This window comes from Struthio camelus, chromosome 3 (assembly GCF_040807025.1).
Source record: "Struthio camelus isolate bStrCam1 chromosome 3, bStrCam1.hap1, whole genome shotgun sequence".
Taxonomy (NCBI): domain Eukaryota; kingdom Metazoa; phylum Chordata; class Aves; order Struthioniformes; family Struthionidae; genus Struthio; species Struthio camelus.
In genome coordinates this window covers 18,037,178-18,060,537 of record NC_090944.1, presented here as the reverse complement: position 1 = coordinate 18,060,537, position 23,360 = coordinate 18,037,178, and the positions used below count along the sequence as shown (strand labels likewise).

General features: G+C 43.2%; 1 protein-coding gene across 3 annotated transcripts in view; it reads right to left on the bottom strand.

The window, feature by feature from the left end:
• The window catches only part of HS1BP3 (HCLS1 binding protein 3), a 48,683-nt gene that overhangs the window by 15,742 nt on the left and 9,581 nt on the right, over positions 1-23,360 (bottom strand). For all 3 annotated transcript variants that reach the window (XM_068937080.1, XM_068937077.1, XM_068937078.1), the window contains 2 exons: positions 17,502-17,709; positions 15,359-15,569 (listed from right to left, as the gene is read on the bottom strand). In XM_068937080.1, coding sequence (XP_068793181.1) covers positions 15,359-15,569; positions 17,502-17,709 — 419 coding nt within the window. The remainder of the gene's footprint in view (positions 1-15,358; positions 15,570-17,501; positions 17,710-23,360) is intronic.

Here is a 23,360-nt window from a genome sequence, read left to right as displayed (position 1 = left end):
GTGGCATGAAGGACCAGACTTTCAAGAGTTCATTTCCCACCTAGGGACCTGCTCTAGTGGAAAGACTGTTTTCTAAAGGGCTCAGCACTCAGGAGTACCTCTTATTCCTAAACGAAGCTGAACAGTTTTAAAATCTGACCTTAAACTTTCTGATGACATCCTCCTTCGATGTAATTTAAAAACAGACAACAAGACCACAGACTGACAACTTTTGTTTAATATACAGCTAGCTCATTAGCAATAATCATAATATAGGACTATTTCCTGAAAAGGTTTCACCTAAGCACCGAATAAAATACACAGGCACTAATATGATCAGCAACGGAACAAGAAACAAGACTTGCGCAGTAGATTGCAAAACAACTTTAGCATATAGGAAAAATATTATCATGTAGGAAATTTCTTTATCATTTTCCTTTGATTTTCTAGACTAAACCAGAATGTGAGATGTGCGGAAACAACGGCAAAAAAAAAGTTTCAAAATATAATCATGACTAAGTTAAATCATGGCAAAGACACTGATCCAGAACAAGACAGGTGTAATAAAGTTGCCAATAATGGTGCAAAAAAGCCAAAAATATTCCCTAGTAGTTTAGGGATTGCCTGCAAAGAAGCAGAACGGCAATTTCAGGGCTGCCGGTGGCAATGCAACAGTTCTTATGCTAATACTCATGTTAATGATACATGTTTTCAAATATGCAAAATGATGTAACATGTACTAATATGTTTCAGAAAAAACTGGCCAAGTATCCTTCTGCGCCCTGGATGTACCTACTCCACACATTTTAGAATTTCAGGGAGGTTTCTTTCCAGAGAGCTAAAAATAAAGCTAGTGTTAGAAAAGTGCAACACCAAGAACCATTGGCTGGTGAGAAGAGTGACTGGTTTCTTCAACACTGAAATGGTGAAAAGAGCCAAATACACGCTGTGAACATATAACTTAGTTTTGCATTAGACACATCTGAATAATTTTTGGAAAAATATTGGATTGACAAATATGTTTGAACATGTGATTAGTTGATGCCACTTTTCTCCCAAATAGTTGCTGTTTGCATTTGTCACTTGTAACTTCTAGTTGTAAGAATTCTTACTACAACATTTCAGGCAATTGTTGCTCTACGTGCATACATTTGGAGACCTTTAACTGTCCCATCTGTCTTTTTCCAGAATGTTACGACTGGGTAAAACGTGAAAGGAAGAGTCTGAATATAAAGATGAGTGGAAGACCTACTAGCTGCGAGCCAATATCTTACGGGAAGTGTTGCAACTTACACCTCTTAAGCCAAATCAACAGGATCTGCAACTGCTTGGTGCTTCCTCCCAAGGAAGGGCAGCGGGCAACTGTTCTACAACTACTTTGTGAAAGTTTAACTTTACGCTACCTAATCTTCATCTCCTCACAGTCAGAATGCCCTCACATCCACTGACATCTCCTGGCCTCATGTTATGCTCCTCAGCAGAAGAGGACTCCCACGATGCTGCGCTCAAATGAATTCCCTCCTTACCGCATCCAAAAGCGGAAACGGATACGAGAACAAGGGCTATGAGCAGAGCTCTGATTTCTAGCTGCCTGTGAACAGAGACGCCTCTAATACATAAAATAACAACAGAGGATGTTTGCTTCTAAAAGCCTCTGGTCTCTCTAATTCTAGAGGCTCTGTGGAAAACACTGTCTCAAGAGCGCCCTTCTTTTTTTGCCTGGTACCTGCAGAGTCTGGGAAAACCTCAGGCAAAATACAAATCATGTTCCAATCTAAAATTTTGCCTGACGTACCTGTCACACTACATCTAGAGAGCTTGCTAAAAGCCAGAGGAGGGCTGGTTACCAAGGCAGTGGGCAGATTCCAGCAGTAGCCAAGCAGAATTTGTGCTCAGATGCAGACTGCTTTAAAAGCGCAGCGTCTTGACTGGCTGAGGATACAGCCTGAGGAAGGAAGACCCGTTGAGGCTGTTTTTCCATCGCCCTCCTCAGCCAGGGTCCCTCCCCCACAGCTCACTGCTCAGAGGTCACTTCTTCCTCTTTGCTGTTCTGCCTGAGGCACCGTGAGTAAAATAAACCTATCGCCACAAAACAGAGATGGCTCCACAGGAAGTAAAATAGAGAAGGACACAGTGAGCCGTTGCCAGAGCTAAATGACACTGCTGTTGCGCACAGAACCCCCTGCTCTGGCTGCTCTCTCCTCCCGCTGATCACAAGATCAAACCTGCTCCCATAAAAACAAAAATGTGACTTTCCTGCCTTGAGGTATTTATTTTTCAAGAGGGTAGTTAAAATTGCTCTGGGTGAAATTACTCCCCAGGCCATGGATACGACTACTGCACAAAGCGAATTCTGCTTCTGATGTTGGAGACGTCGCTGGAGTTCAGACGGGAGGAACAGTCACAGCAGGGAGCACCGAAGAGACAAAACTCCCTGTGTGAAACACTGAGGCTCTGCAGAGGCATCTGCCAAGGAGCTTCTTTCTGCTGCAAGCAGAAAAACAGCTGACATAGTTTTCTGTAATTTTTAATTGGATTCCTATTTACATTTTTATCACCAACTAGCCTAACTTCTTAGCTCACCAGCGTCTGCAACAAGTTATTGCAGAGGCTGGGCACTGAGCTCAACACACCCAGCAGCTGGCTGTGGCTGCTCCGTGGAGCGAAAGGGTTCAGCTTCGGAAGCGCTGAGAGAGCTCAGTGAGGTCACGCGCTGAATGAAGAGAACCAAATCGCACCGATCTGGTAAATACAGGAAATCCGTGAACACTGACAAAAATAAGAAGGAAAAAAAAAAGTAGTCTTTACAAGGGTCCTGCTTCACACACGAGATCCAGACTGGCGGTTTTCTTTAACAACCACAACGGCTTTCTGGAATCATAACCAAAATAATTCCCCTTGACAAAAATCCTTCAAAGCGCAGCTCACCTAGAGCTCACCCACAGCCCTCTTCAGGGACTGCAGATGGATGATCTCAGTCAGACCTCCAACTATAGCCTCACACCCCCGAGAATTACCACTTCACACGAGTCTGCAGATCCATCTAGCCAATCCATTACAGACTCTGCTCCGCGATCCCAGTTAGTGACCTGATGATGCGCTACTGTCCGTTATCACCAGCTGCCCCCCTTGGGGCTGCATGGATTAGACGTGCTGAAGATTCACGTGCCACAGGAAAACACACACACACAGGATATTTCAGCATCCGGGTCCACAAGGAGAAACACTAAGGCAGACTTCTGACACGCCACACGGGTAGGAGAGAGAACCAACACCACCGGATCAGTGCGACTCTAAGCTTATAGCACATCAAACACTGCCAAAATGCCAGGCGCCGATTCTTATTGCCCATGCTGCTGCCTTGTGCCACTCGCTGTGCCTCTCTGCATTGCCCACCCAGCCCCTATCTGCATCTCCTGGCCTCACTCCTGTCTCAGCTCACCCTCCTTAGCCCCCCACAGCGAGGTCTTTGCTACCTGACTCTGGTCTCTCCAAGAAAGGGAAGGGTTTGGAGGCTACCCACCTTCCCACGGCTGGCCAAATCCCACAGCGAAGGTGCCACAAAAACAGGAAGCAGCACATACAGCTATGCTGCTGAATGAAAGAGCGCAGGAGCAGGGCTGCATCCACACTATATAAAACTCGGCCTCAGGTTTTCCCTGGCCCCATGTGGTTTTCCTGGAGTTATCATTCTGCAGCTGATTTTCAGCTCAAAGCGCTTGAAAGAACGTGAGCGGTCTGCCGGAGCCCAGCAAAGTGACAGCCTGAAAAGGAGGGTGCTTGTGACATGCCTTGGGCATGGAAAGAAGGCATGTGGCGGTTTTGCAAGGTGCCAAGCCTGATGCGATACTGCTAGCGGACTGTATACAGAGGCAAGCTTGATGCAGTCTCCTCCTTGCTGCCTTTTGGACAAGGCCCCTGCAAGGGGTCGTGAGTCCCAGAGCCTCCCAGAGGGAATGGACAAGCAGAGAGCACAAGGGCTAATGCTGAAGGAAAGGAGACTGTCCTTAGCCATACCGTCCCTTTGTCCAAAGGGTTTAAGGATATCTTGACAGCCTTCTTATCATCCAACAGTAACACTCACAGTCCACCTTGTAGTACACGGCAGCACAACGATGCCTCTGCACCCTGTGCTGTGGTGCTGATGGTGCTGTGCTGGTAACAGCTGGCAGAAGCCTGGCACACTGAGCAAGTTCCTCAGGGAGAGTAAGGAATATGACAGGCCTGCTTACATCTCCCACCACCTCCAAAGCGCAACTGAAATAATGCCTGTTGCCAATAGACTGCAATACTTAGGTGGCTCCTGAATGCCTCACAACCCTTCAAAATTCACTCTCACTGCACCCCTACATGGCAGGGAATGCCAATACCCCACTTTCACAGATAGGGAGCTAACCTGGAAAACAGAAGTGACTTGCCTATAAGCCTGAACAGGAAGTCTTTGAAACAGGGAACTGAAACTAATTCCCCAGAGACCTTGGCCAGTGACTTGGGACCATGTTCTTCTCGTTCCTGTTTGAGCATCCTGAATGGTGCGGAACTGCCCCTGTCTCCTGGCACCATCACTGAACAAATAAAAACAACCCTAATGAGTTGAGGGTTTGCTGTAACAGCCCCTGAGGGAGCAAGGGAGGGTTAGCCTTCAAGAGCCTCTTAAGAACATATTTGTTTTTATTATATTACAGGAATTGCAAGGCCATGGCTCTGTTGCTAATAGCCAAGACAAGAAACAAGCATGACTTGGGAACAAGAGCTTCCACAACGGGATTATTACATAGAGGAGCAGCCTATGCTGCCAGATAACCCATCATATAGCTGAAAAACAAGACATCTTTAGCAAATGGGTCTAGATAATGTTGTGGTGGTGGTTTTGAGGGCAAGACACTGTGCTGTGTGTTTAACGATGCCTTTAAGAATGCCTAAGACGCTATTATAGGCAGAAAAATAAGGCGGAGAAGAGCCTTGGAAATCTTCCATTCCAGCTACGCTGACCACTTTGTACATCGTGCCAAGTCAGTAGCAGTTATTACAGAAAATCATGGTTCAGAGAACAGACCTCAGAGCAATAGCCTAAACCAGTAAATAAACCAGGCCAGGACCTTTCCATAGCCCTGATGCCAGCTGACACCCATAGAGCTGAACTCGTGTCAGGCTCCAAAATAGGCTGGCTGCATCTGTCCAGTCCCAGGCTAACTCCCAAACTTTGCTCATCACTGTCTAAAAGACTGCTGGCTGGAACAAGCTACTGTAGCCAGGCTACTTATTTAACTATACGGATGACAATGCTTGGACCCTTGTCCTGGCCCTGTGCAATCTGCTTGTGTAGAAACGTCCTCCAAGAACTGGACAGTTGTTTTAAATAGCCCTTTAATTGCCCTGATTTATTTGGCTGTGTTCAGTAAATACATCTGGTCTGATTAAGGTTGAGGCAAAAGGGACCCAGTTCTCCCAGCCTTGCAATTCCCTGGCCAACAGTTGAATTGAATGATGATAAAAGTTGCAGAATATCCCTGGCGTTTTATGCTCACAGAGCATCCTGAAGTGCTAGACATACACTGAGCACAGCCTGCACAGAGAAAAGCCTTGTTATGGGGCCCAAACAGCTCCAGTCCTCACTCCTAAACGTGCTCCTCCTTCAGGCTTTTTGTTGACAACGGAAAGCCAACATCTATACATGCAAATAAACACGGTCAGGGCCTCGACTTAAGATACTTGCCCACAACGACTTTCTTGTGAGCTGTTAGCATGTTTCCTGGCATGTATTTGGCCCAGGCTAATTATTGCTTTCCCAAATGATGCCTGGACATAGTTTAAGAATCAGTACAAACTCAGGGCCTTTTCCACTTTGGACCCAGTCAGCTTGCCCTGGGGAGCAAAAAGGTTTAGCTGTGTGGTCAAGAGCTACGTCATCCCAGTTGGCACAGAGCAAGACTGCAGTTCCTGTCCAGTTTTATTTACTAGTTAAGCCACAGTCAAACCATCTCCTACAGCTGCACAGTTCACTGTGATGATAAATCTTACCCCTTCTGACCTGGGCAGAACACGCTGATGTCAGGTATCTCAGGCAATATAAAAAGAAAGGTTTGGAGACTTGTCCAAAACCTATGGAAGGTAATAGAAAGCATTTCTTTAACTTCAATAACAATTGCCATTATCAATGACCTCAGTGCCACATTTCTAACAGATCTTCCCCTACAAGACCTCAGATCTCTAAGCAAGAGTGAACTTTTGCACAGGCAGACTTATGAAATTAGTTTTATTCCTTTTACAAAAGGGATAACAGAGAGATCTAACTTCTAAATACTGCACCCAAGATGCAACATTTGTGAGAATTCGAGAGCAGAACCAAGATCTGCCGAGTCCCAGCTGTATATCTGTCCTTCAGAACAATCCTCCTTCTGCTGACACTTTAGACATTCCCAGATCCCACTAATTGCTGCAAGGGGCGGTAGCAAGGGGATCTGATCTCCCAGGTGTGTTAATTAGTACCAGTCCACAGTTAACAATGGCCAATTCATGCATTTTTGGCAAGGTTATATAGTTCGTTTCTAAAAATAGTTTTCCAAAAGCTAATTCTTTGATCCTTTTAAACCAAGACAGAAACTTCTGCAGCAAGGTCCATGGGGAAGAGGCAACAATGGCTTTAATAAGTCTGCTTAGTTGGGAACTTGACAGCATCAGATGAAAGGAAAAGCAAGTCTCCCATCTTGATTTAAACTGAGCATACATTCACCCACAGACAGCTTCTTCTAGAGTAAGCAATTCTGTTAAACATAACAAACAGGAAAAAAAAAAAAACAGGGCAGCTCTGAATCCGTCCCTCATTAGCAGTCTGTCTCATCTACAAACAGTTCCCTGGGTCCACTGACTAAAGATTTCCCGTGCCTTGGTGAAAGGAGCAGGCTAATCGATGAGGTAATGCTTTTTTATTCTAATTAAAGACTTGAGTCATCCTATTATTCTGAAGTCCATGAAACAAAGCATGTTTAAATCTGCCCAATTACGTCATGCTCTATCCTCTTCCAAAAAGCAGGATTTAAAAAAAAAAAAAAGAAAGAAAACTTTTGATTCTGTGTAGTTGTAAATTTATCCTGTACCCGCTAAGAACTGGCTGCTTCCTATGTATCTGTCTCAGTTAGCTAAGGACTTACTTAATGTGCCTGCAGAATGGCTCATGGCAGCTGCTGCAGGCGTTCACACTGCTACAAATGACCGCACACTCCTGTTGAACAGGATGGGAAAATCAAAAGCAGAGAGTTCACTTAAAGGACTATGGCAATTATATGAAAGCTGGTGCCAGCTAGTGGTAGTGTTATTTCATTCCACTTCCCTGACATTACTTGGCTGTACAATTCTTCTATATACAGAAAAGTGTGTGGCAAGTTTTATTGCTTTAATATATTGCCAACAGTGAACTAGGTCCATTAACAATCCCCTGATATTTTTCTTAAAAGCAGACTCTGCTTCACTGAGCTGGTCAAATTCTAAACTGGGTATTTAAATTTACATTGGTGCAATTGCCCCTGTATTACCAACTGAATTATACATTCTTCACTTAACTGTCTGGTGCTGCAATGAGGTGTTGCATTAAGCTATGGCGTCCTTCCTGCATTTTACCTTAGGTGTAGTTACCTTTGGGTTCTGCGTGAAAACACTGCTGGAAGGCATACACAGCTATAGCACTACACAGAGCTATTCGCGATCCTTTGGGTTTCAGATGATGGTATAAACACAAAATCACTATTCATAAAGCCCATTAAAATATATTCAGTGTTCTAATCAGAAAGAAAATGAAGCGCATTAAAATAATTACTTAAATTCCTTCCCAGAGGATCCTCAGGTTGCAGCTGTGTACGTACTGGAATCACTCGAGCCAGGCATGAAAGAAACTCACAACTGAAGTTTAAGCAAGGCAACTGCTTCAAGGTAAATAATGGGGGTAATAATGACTGCATAATCATTTAGGACTCGAAATCTAACAGTAGACCAGGAAATAGGAAAGCAGATAAGGACAATACTGCCATGGAGGAGAAAGGGACTCTCCTAAGTTTTCCTTGGGTCAGGGAAGTGACTATGTCCAAAACGAAAGAAAATTATGAGAGCAGCCAATTTCAGATCTCTGCGTGATCATCGGGCATCCACTCCTCTCCACACCTGTCTGTCGGTCTGAGCAGTCTAGCTCTGACTCACCAGTTACACTTCTTTCCAATTGCCAGTGTAGTCAGAGTGGGGTTTTTGCATTCACCTGTCAAATACGGTCTCCTGAAGGAGCATTTATGTATGGAGACTTCAGCCAGAAACCCAACAGTTCCAGAAAATCCCAAGTTTTCCCGAGTGTACATACACTAACTTAGCAAATACCGCAGGACAGGAATGAGAGAAGAGGGCTGAGTCCTTCTCACATTCATCTCAATACCCCTGGTTGGAAAGCACAGCTAGAAAGCTGGTTCTCAGTTCCATCACCTTGAGCCACTCAGGCTTCGGTAGAAACCTCCCAAGGAAAACATCCTGTCAGACCCCATAGCAATCGCTCAGAAGAGACAACACCAGACAACTAGGGACGATGCTGTGAGATTCATTAGCTCAACATGGTTTCATTTTCCATTGTTTGCTTTCAGTCACCTTCAACCTTTCATCTGTGGGGCTGGGGGCGGGGGGGATAGCAAAGAAATGTGAGAAGCTGTGTTAAGGTGATGGAACTGCAGACAGAGGGAAAAGGAAAGCCTGTATGATCTGTATATGGGAAATGAACACTCTATAAGGCACCCATAAATATAAACAACGGTCAGGACAGACAAACTAAAAGGACTGAATTCCTGCAGAGAGCGCATCCCTGCTATCCTTCTTTATTCCCTATCCACTAGGTTACAACATCTCCAAGGAGATGCTGGAAGGCTGCCGCTAAAAAGTGCTGAGAGCAGACACTCACAGAATCACAGAATGGTTGAGGTTAGAAGGGACCTCTGGAGATCACCTAGTCCAACCCCCCTGGCTCAAGGTCCCACTCCTGTGGGAAATGAACACGGCTCACCCTTTAATTGGATGGGTAATGCATACTTTTATTTGCTTTTTCTTCTTTTTCCTCTCTTTGATAAAGAGGAACACTACAAGAGACTATGCCCTTGGCTTTCGGGAAAAGTTTCAACTACTAGAAATGTTTCAGTGGAAGACCAACAGGGTTGTTTACTGTGGTTTCATAAGTTGCCAATCTGACAGCAGCTGGACTGGAATTGCGACAAATATTTGCGTCACTTGGCAGAAGCGACAGTCGAGCATGCCTTGCAACCTAGAAGCGTGACTCAACAACTGACAGAAAATAAAGGTCTGCCTGTTTAAATCTCTGAAGGCCTCACAGCTGTGAGCATGGATGCACAGAGTGCCCTAAAGCAGCATGCTAGGAAAACAAGGCTCTTTCTTTTTTTCCCTTGTTCATTGTTTTAAGTATTGAAATTCATTGAAGAAATCACAACCTGGATCTTCTCTATTCTGGCACCTCCACCGTCTCTCATTTGATCAGGACAGATAAGCAAGTGTTTCTGCTGTTGTACATGAATCCCACCGGATTCAGAGCAGAAGCCACGCGCTTACCTGGCCAGACTAAGAGTTGTGAATTTATGAGTGGCTGAGGAGCAGAAGCATGCATGAGGAGTGAAAGTGACAGCTCAGGAGTACAACTGCTGACCAAAGACCAGAAGGCACAGCAGCTGAATACACATTTTGACAAGTTTGCTCCAGACCATCTGTCCAATGGATAGCTACCCAGAACTAACCGCTGGTTCGTGTCCTGATGTACCCCTTCCTGCAGCCTGCCTGGCTCTGCAGGGCTCTGGCAAGGCCAAGACCAGCTGGCTGCTCCCTCCCCACCACTCTATTGCTCAGAGCAATCACCCACTTTGCAGCCAGAAGAGGCCCCAAGTTCTTCATTAATCTCTACAATGACTAAACCCAGTGATGGCAAACCTTTGGCATCAAGAATGGTTGAGCCTGACCTCAGCAAAAGCTAGCTACACAGCTTTTAAAAATACTTCTGGCAGCAGGCCTCCAAGAGGTCTGCTCTCGCTGGTCTCATCCTTTCCTAACCGTTGTTAGGAGTTAGCTGCATTTGTGTTTATACACAATAGATGGAAAGGTTCAGTCAACCCACGTGCACAAAACTGGATGAGGATAAGCCGTGAGGGGAAATCCGCTGAAACAATAGCAAAGGTACAGAGCAGAGACAAGAACTGTCAAGGACCCATGAGGAGATAAAAGAACTCTTGCCTGGGGAGTATCAACCTCTTCGCTCTGTACAGTTTTCCAGGAAAAAAAAAAAATAGGACTGAGGGAGGATATGCAGTCACTGCAAAGATTTACGGTAGCAAAGGAAAAAGGACGGAAGGGAGGGAACCGTGTGTGTAGGAGAGGCTGCTGTGATGGGTGCTAGGGGCTGATGGATGCAGGGAAGCACAGGAAAAGGTGGGTTCTCTCAAGCCAGTGAGCGCAAATTACCTCAAAAGTTTATCCTAGCTAAAGAAACGCATGCAGAAGGCTGCTACTTGCTTTAACCTATTAGGTACTCATGTTCCTTTTGCAAAATCAGTGCTGCTTTGTTCAGGGAAGCTGGTTCCAAGTCATTTTATTCAGCTAGTATCTGAGGCTTATTGGCGTAAACTGATTACAGGTACTAAATTCAGTAGGTTTAACAAATGAAGTGAGAGGAGAGAGATGCAGAAGACCTTGGCCTGACTCTACAAACAATAAAACTGCATAGTTCATCCACAGAGGGTAGAGACAAAACCCAGTTCATTCAGTTACAGTGACGTGTTTTTCCATCAAGCTGCCATAAGATTCAGAGCTAGAAAGTTGTACTTGGTCATGCTCAAACATCCTTCCTATCACCAGCAAAAATACAGAGTACAGAAGAAAATCCACAACTGGCTGTCTAAATTCCCTACAGAAAGCAAAACCCTAGAGATCTCTGAAGGCAGACAGAGAGCAAACATGGTGGTAGGGAGAAGCAAGCCCCTGCGGACAGAAGAGGACTCAGGGCCCCAGCTACACTATTTATTTAAGCAATTATTTCACGCCCTGGGCCTGAGCACAGGAGCTCAGTTCTACAGATCAGCTGTTAGAACAGCTGCTGGTGCTCTCCTGGGACGGGCCAGCCAGCCTCCTCCTAAAACATCCTAACCACAGCCCAGCGGCCCGCATGGGCCAGCAGCCACTTCCAGTGGGCAGTCTGGATGTAGCAAACCTAATTTGGAGGGCAGGGGAACATACCGGTCTAGACATGGCCACAGAGGGCCTGGTCGGCCTCAGAGAACAGGCCCTGACACTGGTTAGTGTACAAGCACTGATACCACTCAAGAATCTTTTTTCATACGCCTCTCCGCGCTGCATGCAAATCTTTCCTCAAACCGCTGCCAAATTACACCCTTTTCCACTGCAGAATTTTTGGAAGTATCATCGAGACTATCCTGGCTGCAGACAAAATAGCTCCTCCATCTTGTGACTGTCTTTGATGCGTCTCCCTTCGGAGGGTGAGCCTCTTTTGGACATACCACTCTTGCTTTTTTCATCCTTGAGGGTATTCCAGTTGAAGAACCCCTTGCAATTTTGACCAGCCACACTGTAATAAATTGCCAGGAAAGTCCTTTAAGAGACAGCACCATTAAAAGACATTGTGCCTTTAAAAACCCAGGTATATTGTTAAAGTGCTATAGTAGCCTGGTGAGCGCTTAAAAATACATATAGGCAAATGTTAAGATATATGGTTTTAAAAAGACTGGTAAACAGCAGTATTGCATTCACATTAAGGACTAAAATAGAGGAGAAAAAAAATGAATCAATATACTTAATGTTATTTACCTGTGTTCTGGGGTGAAATATGTAACTGATCTCCCACTATAAAGGAATTAAAATTTTTTATCAAAGGGATATTCAAAGGATTCTGGCTCACCAGAAAAAGAGGAGATGACAACTATTTAAAACAAAACAAAAAAAAAACTTTGACTGAGAGAGACATTGTGACTTATAAGTAACTGTATGTTTACACTGCACAGAAAAATGAAACAGACCTAAAAATATGCCACTGCAATAAAAAGGACTACACTACATTCATTCTCTATCGCACAGCTGATGTCAAAGGACCAGGTTACTGAGCATTAGCAGTGGTTGTTCGTCTAGGACCTGTACATTCTGTCCAAAGCTGGAAGGATTTCTTCAGATGTCCAGGAAAACTTGCAAAGCAACTGGTGACAATACACCAGAGTCAGTTGAATTACACCACTGAATCCCATCGACCTAATTTTGAGCACCTTCCTTCCATTCTGGGCAGGAGCATGTCTTGGGGGCGGGGGGGAGGGGGGGGAAGTCCACAGGCAGGGGAGCTGCAAAGTTCATCACAAATATGTATTGTGATTTTGGAAGTGTCCCTGGTTTCGGGAAGGGACAAACAAAAAAACCTTTCTGTTGCTAAAAATCTCAGATATGCCTCAAGATTAGTCTGCAAATACAGAAGGAAAGCTTTTGAGCATGAGAATCACGTAGCAGAGAAACACAGTGGGTTTGCAGGCCTTCATTTTTACCCACAAAAGCCAAAGAGCACAGAATTGGCAAGTGAGTCACCCACCAGACATGCAAGAGCAACTCAGACACAGCCTCGAACGTGAGGAAGGGAATCAGAACAACTGGGATATCTCTTCCAGGCAGAAAGCACCAGGCCATCATCAGCTTCTACCTGGATGATCACCAGCAATACAAAAAAAGACCCTAGTTTAGCATTTTATCCCTAAAGCCAATATATTTAACTGTATATCTAGTGGTTCAGCAGCACCGTGGCAGTGCTGGGCCAAATCCAAGTCATAGCTCTCACAGTCCAGGAGAAAAAGTTGTTACCCAATGAGGTGTGCTGTCAACATATGGAGGCCTGTGCTACTGGAGCAGTTTTCATCTTCATCCAGAAGGAAAAAAGTCCTCTAAGATTCTGCCAAACACATGATTCAATTTAGGTCAGAGCTCTCCTGCTCAAAACACCTTAGACACTGATGCTGCTTGGAATGGACTGGCTTGTTACATCTTTTCAAATATTTTTCAAAGAAGAAAAGGGTTGGTAGAAGGGTTTTTCTTTGTTTTTTTCTCCAGCTGAATGACTTTTTTAGAAGGGTGCTACACTACGAACCTTCGGAACACCTGGTCAGGGAGGCGTTAGGGAGGCGTTTACTACTAAACATCTTTATCTAGCTTGCGTCAACTCCTTTTTATTCTCCACATCCCAAACTACCTTCAAGCAAGTCTGAAGCCCTAAAATCTGTGAGTACTGTTAAGGTCCCTCTTCAGCGCATGTCAGTACCTAAGATTTTAACGGGCATGGAAGACACCCTAAAATGGTCACCCCAGAGATGCCCATCCACTGATGGCTAGGCACCTATCTTTGGCCTCCCACCTTAACACCTATTACTAGATAGCATAAAGCTGGGATATGATGTTTAAGTCCTATCCAGTCTCCATTGATGGCCCATCTTCCATGAAAGCTGGGTGAATTAGATGAGTATAGAGACAATGTAAAATCAGATTCAGGATTCCCACTTCCACTTTCACATTTCTGCCTCAACACTGTACATGTGAGATTTACAAAAATACTACAAATACATAATTTTTTTTTAAACACATAGACAAACACAGGTTTAGAGTGAAAAAAAAATCTGCCTGCATGACATCATACCGCAACTCTCTATCACTAAGGACTGTATTTCTTCTTATTTAAACCAGGTTATTCTGATTCAGTATGAATTCTGTTCTCAGAAGCAATGGAAACAATAAACTAAATGAGGATTAAATACCAGATCTTTTCATCCTTCACTGCATTAAAAGACCAAAATAATCAGACTTTCAAGTGCTATGTCAAACTGTGCAGAGCAGAAAAGCAAACTTCTTGCTTTTTTTGGCATGGCAAATTCTTTACAGCTTATACTTGTTGTGAGTGGGAAAATACAACACTGCATTTTCTAACCCAATAGATCATTTTCCTATCCAAAAAAGGACAGCTTCTCCTGTACACTTACCAACTAAGGACCACTTTGCGGGAAGTACTGCTTTATCTATCTTCTCACTGTAAATAGTTATTTAACTTCTTTAAACTCTTCTCCAACAAAGGAATAATTTTGATGTTGAGTAATTAAGCAAGTGCTTTGTCAAAAGAATAATATTTAAAGTTTTCTGGTGACATGGAAAGGATGAAATACCTTAAGTTAAAAAGATGATATCTGGAAGTCAACAATTATATGCGATTGTAACAGCATAAACAAAGTCCAAATGGTGCTTCCAGTATTAATCATTGCAGGCTGACCCAATTTATTGCGAGAGACTCAGGCTTAGAAACAACCTTGAGTGAATGATCACTCCAGAAGCGATTCAAGGTAACTGGCAAACACCAAGACAGGCTTCCGGCTCGTTACTATCAGTAACTGGCTATAACTACGAAGGAGCAGGTTAAAAGCACCGAAGGGGTCCAAGACAAGAAAAATTCAGTAGCGGCTCATGATTCTAGGGGGCTGAACCAATTCAGCTGAGTCAGTTAGTGCTTGGTGAAGATCAGGAATAGTTAAGCCTTTGTTATTTGGTCATCTAAGCCTAGGGCACCCTAAAAAAAATGTAGTCACTACTCATGATCCCAGCCACTGAGAAACTAAATTTGTTTCCAGGCTTCAGTACTTAAAAGGGGTTTGGGGAACTAATTGAAGAATTCCATCTAGAAGTGGAGAAAATAACTGTCCGATAACTACCGGACAGGTTAGCAAAGCCAGATACTAACTTTGCCAAGGTTTCATTCAATTACTCTGTTTCTCAAGGTATTATTGCTTATGCCTTAGAGGCATTTGGCAGGTGATCTCTTCAGATACAGGAAGAAGAAAAGGAAAGCCTACATGTGGATGTCATAACTGAAACACTGCTCATCCGGTCTTTACGCTGCTGTAACTTCACCTCCTTCTAGATGCAAGCCAACTCGGAAGGAGTTTCAGACACAGCATACACACTGGTGTGCTCCACAGCAGCAGATCCAAACAAGTTCAGCAGCTTTATGTTTTGCGATTGGGTCTTTCAGTGTCTAGAAAAGCATGCAGTGCAGCTGAGACTACTGAGACATGCATAGCGTCTCTCTCTTTAGATTTCCTGATGAATACACCAAAGAGTCACTATGAAGTCCCTTTCCTCTATCGAGATACCTCCATCGTGAACTGGATAGGAACATAGTATTGGAGGTCCTTCCTCCTCTGTGAAATTCAGCTGAAATTGGTTGTTGTTTGAAAGTGTCAGGACGAGGGGAGAGTGATAGGGAATAGCCTTGCTTATTTAGAAAATCAGGCTTAAAACTAAATAACAAAGGCACTGTCAGCCGCACCTGATTATACCAAGAGGGTCTAAAACTTCTTCCTCCTCTTCCTCTTCTTCTTTCTGCCCCGTCTTGGCATTTTCCACTGATGCAAGCTGTGAGATTAAGTCAAGCGTCTTCTCCTCTTTGAAGAAATCCAACGCTTCATTGTCTTCATCTTCTCCCTTGTCATCAGGAATATTTTTACCCTTGAAGTCAATAACATTAGTAGATTTTGTTCCTGTAAAATACAACCACGAATGCAATACTGAGCATACAGGATAACAGCCATGTTTTACTTAGTATCTTGCACATGTTCCTCATTATTTTGTTCACGGAATAAACTATATGATCAGCTTCTGTGAAACTCACGCAACATTCCTGACTGTCCCTTCCATCCACTGATGCATTATTATATGCCTGATTTGTTTGCTAATTTGAAGTATTTAAGTAGAGAAAGATAGAGGAAATGAACTTTATCTAAAATATATCAGCGTATGTCTGAACTGCTTATTCACATTCCTTCTACAGTCAATGGAAACAAGAAAATTTCCAGATGGTTACTCATCTCATCCAAAGACGAGAAGGAGTTTCCCTCTGGAAGTGCCTGTTTCTTTCCACTGGCTACAGACAAGGCCTAAATACTATGCTTAGATATAGGTAGCTAACTTTTATATAGGTAGTTGAGATGAAGCCCACCTTTCATTACTAATCTAATTCATTTGAGCTAAAAGTACAGCACTGGATAGCATGAAAAGTAGCTTCCATGGCAGCTCTTCAACATACACTCCCACATGAAGCACAAAGTTTTAACTCTCTTCAGTATGCAAGAACCATCAACTTTGGAGAAAAGTGAAAAGATTTGCTTTGGCTAAGTCTTCTTACCGTATTTGTTATATGCAAAGCCCAGAAGAATAAAGAATACAACCATTCCTTGCTCTGGGGCCTCTGAATGTTTAAGAAAGCAATTTAAAACGATGAGACTAGCTAAAAATAGGCTAGTGAGAACCACAATGGAAAAAATTCATGGTTTCATCCATTTGACTTAAGGTGTCACTGTGTGGGAAACTCATTTCACACAACTTTACATGCTTGCATCTGCCTAGTCACCTAGGGTGGAATTCACTGACTAAATGCAGGCATCTACCCTGAGCAAGTGAGCCTATGCTCCCTTACAGACATGGAGCGCTGATCAGGTAACACAGTGGAGATTAGGACACTTTACATCTTACCCTCATGTAGACACCTACATTTTACAACGTGTATTCTCCCTAAACACCCTGGAATATATTGACTACACCTCCAGTGTCTGTAAGGAAAGTCTATACAATGAGCTTGAGGATCTACAGTGTATGCATCCTCACATGTAATTAGGTGAGATGAATTCCATCTGGTTTGTAGGGCAAGATTCATATTACTCTATAGCACATTTTCATGAACAGGTCACATTACTTGTACTATACACACAGTCCAGACTAACTCAGCTGTAGATATCTACACCTTATACAGCTGAATTAAGAGCAGAGAGCTCATCTGTTCCCTTCACTCAGTGACTCCCCCCTATGCCCAAAGAACACAAAGAAACTATCGCAATCATTAGAAGAGGCAACAGGAGTCGAAAATGAGGTCAAGGAAAAAAAGAGCTTAAGAGGCCAGAGAATGGGTTTAATTAGTAAAGCATCAGACTGTTATTCACATCTTTTTCTAGGTCAAAAATTTGCTTCAGGACCCTCTTCAGCAAGGCCTAGCAGTCTTATTAGGAACAAAAAAGCAAGCAAAACGGAACAGTTGTTCACTAAGGGAGCCCCTGCACTGTCCCTTTAGGGTTCACCCACCTCTCCACTGACGACAGATGACTATTTAGACTTCTAAAGTTTGGTGTTCTGAATCACAGCTTAGGTATATGCCTAACAGAAATTAGAGATGCCACCAAGGGTGGATACCTTCAAAGTGAGCATCACAGCACTGATGCATCTGAATGAGGCATGTGCCCTCTGAGGAGGAGGAGGGGAAAATAACAGCAACCATGACTGTGCAGAAGTACAAGGGACTGTTTCCAGTGACAGCCTTTATTCTGGCATTCTCTAGTTTTTTGACTACCCTTGTCAAGAACTTAATCATGCTTTTATTAAGCACCCTCAAGGGAGAGGGGACACTCACATCTTTTAGTTACCTAAGAATTCCAGTAACTCAGGACTTGTTGCTAGCTCCTCATCTTTTGAGATGAATTTCATAATATCATTGAATGTTGCTCTTCGCTCACAAATGTCAGATTCCCCCACGAAGATAACTTTTCTAGGTAACAGTGGAAGAGAAGCCTGTGGATATCGTGCTGCCAGCCTGTGGTAGAGCTCTTCTATCTCGCTGTACTTCTTGGAAACCTGCAACAAAATACACTACCTGGGTAAGTTTCTTTACAGGCAAGGGGAAGACATAGGCATCAAGCAGCAGTTTAAGCACTGTGAAACATTAAACCAGGACACTGAAGTGGAAGAACACGTATTACCAACGAGCTTTATATATGGCCTGGTAAAAGCTTGTTATCTACAGAGTGCATCTCCAGGTACTGTTGCCTGTCTTCTAATTCTGCTATAAAGATCTGCTCCTCTAATGAAATAGAATTTAATTGCCAGATACCTAGAGTCCATTTGTCTGAGTCATCAGCTAATAAAGGGAAGATCAGAGCTCCAGATACTTCTTTCTGATAGCAAAAATTCTTGTCCACTAAAAATGAGCTATTTGATGCCTAGCCCCAAAAGACGGGAGGGGAAGAGAAGCCTAGCCAAGTAGGTATGCGACTGAGAAAGCAGCAGGAATCTTTTCACCACTGTGCCAGAAGACAAATTTTTCAGCCCTGGTGGGCCGCTGTGCACTTCTGGCTCTTGAGGCCTGATCAATGGCCACATTTGCTGCCCTGCTAGCACCTAACACAGAAACTAGGACAGAGACCTCAGCTGAGCCCTGACTGTTTAGTTTAGCCATGAAGGGGGAAAAAAATAACAAAAAAACCCCAACAAACTAACAACTTGGCTGTGGTCCCCAGATTCTTATACAGGGAGCAGATGCCAGCAGCGCATAGAGCCATTCCTTTTGCAGACAAATATGGGCAGTTTGAGAAGAAATGTGGCCCAAGATACTACAAGGAAAGCAATAACCACAGGAACACTGTCTAGAAACAGGGTGGAGTCTATGCCACATTAAGTTTTGAATTCAAGACTGGACACCTTAATAAGAAAAATAAAAAAATAGAAACAAAACACTACCTTTAACTGACATTACAGGCATAATGGAGAGCGACTGTCATGCTCTGTGATCGTGCACTATACATAGGCCCCCTATGGCCCCCAAATCTATTAATGTGTTTAAATAAACACTGAGTTAGATTTAAAAAAAACAACCAAAAAAAAAGGCTTCAGCGTGCTTACGAAACAGATCTTTTACTATGGTCCAACCCTTCTTCTGCAACATGTGTTGGTGAACTTTAGTGGAATGACTTCTAATTAACAGTGAAACACATGAGATAGACTCAAGCAGCACATTTTGGGATGGAAGAAAGCAGAATACTTCCACCAACACAGTGACAAAAGCAAGTCAACCAAACCAAAAGCACAGAAACAGAGGAGAAAATGAATTAATCCAGAACGCACAAGCTACGCCTATACTAGCAAACTACATAATGTTAGGGCATATTTCCAAGCACTGGAACGTGATAGTGTCGACACTATCACGTCACGCTGGAACATGATCCAACCTGAACCTGTCACTGGCACTGTTTTGGTCTGGGCAACTGGCACTTTTCCAAGTAACTTTCCAGTTCAGGATTCAGCCCAGTGCAGAGATCATTCAGTAGCCAGCTTGGGTACTGCCACTTGTGGATGGGTAAGAGAGTTTAATAACACAGATACAGCCAGATTGTGCTAACCGGCCTCCAGGCCAGAGAACAGGTCCTGACATTAACAGGCACACCTAGACTAATTTGCTAAACTAGACACAGCCATAAAGAACAGTAAGCAGCTCTATCAGAAAGATCTGAAGAACAGAAACAAACTAGACTTGACAGGAGAATGAGCAACAAGAATTTTAGACTTGCCTCCTGTAAGCAACACTCTGCTCTGCATGCAGGATCTGAAACGCAATGCAGCAGTCAAGCACCAAAGAGATGGAAAGAAACAGATACTCCCAGAACAAGACAATCTTCCTTTTGAAAGGCCCACAAGACATACAGCAATCCTGCAATTTCTGAACTGCTACACGTTTCTAGTTTGCTAGGTCCCAATAGCACCCTGAACAGGGTATGATACCAGAGCCCCTCCCAAACAAACTGAGCATGACTATAAGAGCAATGAGGAATTTACTCACTCTTTTTCAAAAGAATAAATAATATTACTCCCTGTCCAGAAAAATAATCAAGTCTTATTTGCGAAAAATGTTTAACATGTAATTAATTGCAATAATAAATAACAAGTTGATGTCTGAAAGCATTATAAGTCAGCAGCCAATCAACAAAACTATGCCAGAACAGTTTTAAAATAGTCGAAAAGGAATGCCGAACTGAGAGACACAAACTTATTTCTTTTGCCTCTCAATTTTCATTCCTCCTCTATCAAATGCTGCAAAACATTCATAAGTCTTAATTTACATCTAATTACACCATTGACTCTAAAGTAAATGCACACCCTCGCATCCTATCACTAATTGAGCCACTGTGAATCTGCGTAGGCTTTGAACAACAACCACCAACCCTAACACAGTATCCAGCATACAACGTGTGCTAATACTATATCCCAAGCATACCAATACGCTACCCAAAAGCCTGAGACATGTCATGCAATAGTGCAGGGATGCCCTCTGCTGGGATAACCTACCTCTTCAAGATACTAAACCTCCAGACCAGGCCATTCCCCACTTACCTAAGCCCCAAGCTGGCCCGAATAAACCCTTGCTGGGTCCAGCTCCTTGCCTGCTGTCCCTCTGCCTCAGTTCCCAGCTACCACTGCCTCCTCTTCACCTTTGCTCGGCAGTGCTACTGGCATTTTTGCTGCATTACCAGGACCAAAACCAAGGTAATAAGGCTGGTTGAATCCAGTTGCCTCATTCCAGATGCATTTGGCTCTTCCCATTTCAAGGAAGCAAAACAGATGCACCTTAGTGGCCTTCACAGAGCCAGCCAAGTCCCAGAGAGTGTACTTTCTTGGGCCTAGTTCCACTCCTCATCCAGAGCAGTCTCACTTCTTTCCAGTCATGAAGCAATGCTCTACCGTGGCAATTTTCGACACTTCCAATTTGATGCTCTCTAACAAATTCCCAGGAGAAAGGCAGATCAGCACATAGCAGAATTAAATCTTGCTTTTCCTGGTTGCCATTCCCAAGCCTTTGAAAACAGTCCGTGGATTCTATGGTCTAAGACCACAGGTAAAAAAAAAAAACAAAAAAACAAAAAAAATCTGTTGCTCTAAAAATATTTTATCAGTCTTATTAAGTAAATAAAATCCCATTTTATTATTATTCAAATATTTTCTCTTATGCTATTTGTAATTCCTCTAGGTCTTGATCCTGCAATTTTTCACACCCCTCCATGCCTCTAACTGAACTCACAGGAATACTAACTGATCTAAATCCTCACCTGCTGCAAGACAACCTGAGCGTACTGACTTCGAGGGAGTTCTGCCAAGTCATAATATCTAAGGCTCCATCTACTTAATTTCAAAAGAAGTAATCATGCAGATACAGCAAAGTATGTGTGTATTTGCCAGGTCAAGACCCTATTTGCCTTTAACAATTAACATTCAACATGGAATTGAAAGAGAGTCAGGGGTGGGTTGAAAGTATTTTGTACTAGGAACAGATAAGTAAGTTGAACATGATCAAAAATAGCTAGAAGGTTAAGAAAACCACCAGGAAGTTCAAAGTGAAAGCCCGAAGTTTGCTGTTAATCCCTCAAATCTCAGGCATGTGCCTTACATCCTTTTTCATGAAAGCCCCATGCATAAAGTACACACACCAAAACGCCTGTAGGATATGAGCCTGGGACTCTCAAATGTCCATAAGAGAATTTGATCCTGCTTAGCATTAATGGGATCTAATGCCTCTGTTCAGTGCCCCATTTCTGACCTCAAACTTGCCTGCATATGCTTTTTATTTACAGCAAGGAGTTCAGTTAAGTGGAGGCCTTAGCTAAAGCTAACTCAACCCCTTTGGCCAGTCAATGCACAGCAGTGAAGAACACACTTCGTTTTATAGCATTTCACAAAATGCAGACGGCTACTGCGGTCTCCTTAACTTCTCAAGACTGTCAGAAAATGGAGCTACAGCAGCATTATCCTTTAAAACACCTATCAGCTTTGGATACAGGAATAAAAAGTACCCCTTCTCACAGAGAATGCAAACCAAGCTTTCACTTGTTTACTCCTCAGTTAAGCTCTACCAGAACTAACTAACGTTCCTTGGTGACCTTGTGGGGATGTACTGTGGTTGATTTTAATTACATGACCACGTGCTGTTCTCCCCACCTGTTTTGCCCAGCAGAAGAGCAAACACTCTAATATTTCTTTTTAATTAACATGAATTCTTAGCAGCTTCTGAATCCATTGCTACGTGGTACAGGGATTCCCCCCCGACCCCTTCACGTCACAGACTACTTTTCCTGTACAGGACTGGATGGTTGGAATGAGAAGGAACTTATCTTCACCTGTACAGTTAGGAAATAGCAATCCCAACTCACAGACAGATTTTGAGGCCCAAAGAAAGAAGGTGAACATATGATCAAAACTTAGATGTAAACACAGCCACATGCATACACTCCCTAATTTTATGAGAGGAAGCAAGGCTCACAGTAAAACCCTCCTAAAAATTTGCTGTGTCTGTCAAACAACAGTGGTAGAGGTCCAGTTCTGAAAAAGAAAAAGCTTGATTAACAAACGTAACTTTTAAAAAAGAAGTAATTATATTGGGCACACATAGAAAGAGAAGGCACTGTAGGATGTGTGGATTGCTAATAAGGCTGGGAAGAAAGGAAAGTTAATTACCAAAAATATGAAGCGTGACTAGAAGAAATACATTTAGGATAAACAAAGTCTTTATTTTCCTCTCGTAAAGAAAACGGCAGACCTACAGGCAATAATTAAACGTTACCTTTGCAGTGGTACCTCTAATGTGGTATGACAGATAAAACCAATTCCATTGTTTCAATGGAGCAAGAGGATTCTGACCTTTGAAAGAAACAAAGCTGACTTTTCCTTTAGTTATCAAATAGAACCTCAAGGTTAAACAGTCCTACAACCCACCTGCTGTATTTTACAAATGACATTTTTTAATTAAAAAAAAATCCCTCCAGTTTCTAAGAATTTAGATCTGAAGGTCATCAGAGTGATTTCCTCTTCTGTCAATACCTCAAATACTTCAGCTGTAAATGCTCTCATACTGATTTTGCATAGCCCCATTATGGTCGTGGAACAAGGAACACTGGATTGCTCAAACCCACAGTAAAGGCTAGTAATTCCACAAGTCAGATGGGAAGGCTGTTTTTGCTGTTCATCTAGTTTTGGTCATAGGCCCTTAACATATCTTGTTCCAGTAAGGTCTACGTGGCAGCCCAGAGATCATAGCTAGCTTAGAGGATCCCCCTGTTTCACTCATCATCTTTTTCCAGGGGATGTAAAAAAGCTGTTTGAGCAATAAATACTGCCTGCAGCTGCTCATACCTGAGCATGCAGAAAGCCAGTTTCACTGCTGCCACCTAGGGCACAAGAGTGCAGAGGGCAGTGACTTCAACTGGCTGCAGGGGAAAGAGCAGCTAGGTATGGAAAATGAGTTTAGCTAATGTTTCTGGTTGAGAAAGAGGGAAAGCAGGAGGAAGAAAAAGAAAAGCAGAGGCTTCCAAAAGACATATATCTGGTTCCTGAGGCCATCAAAACTGGATTCTCCTACACAGAGCCAATGAAAACCCTACCCTACCTACCGATCATCTCTAACCTACCTGTTATCTCAGCAGCGTGACACTGACTTCTTCTTCTGACCTCCTAGATTTTATAGT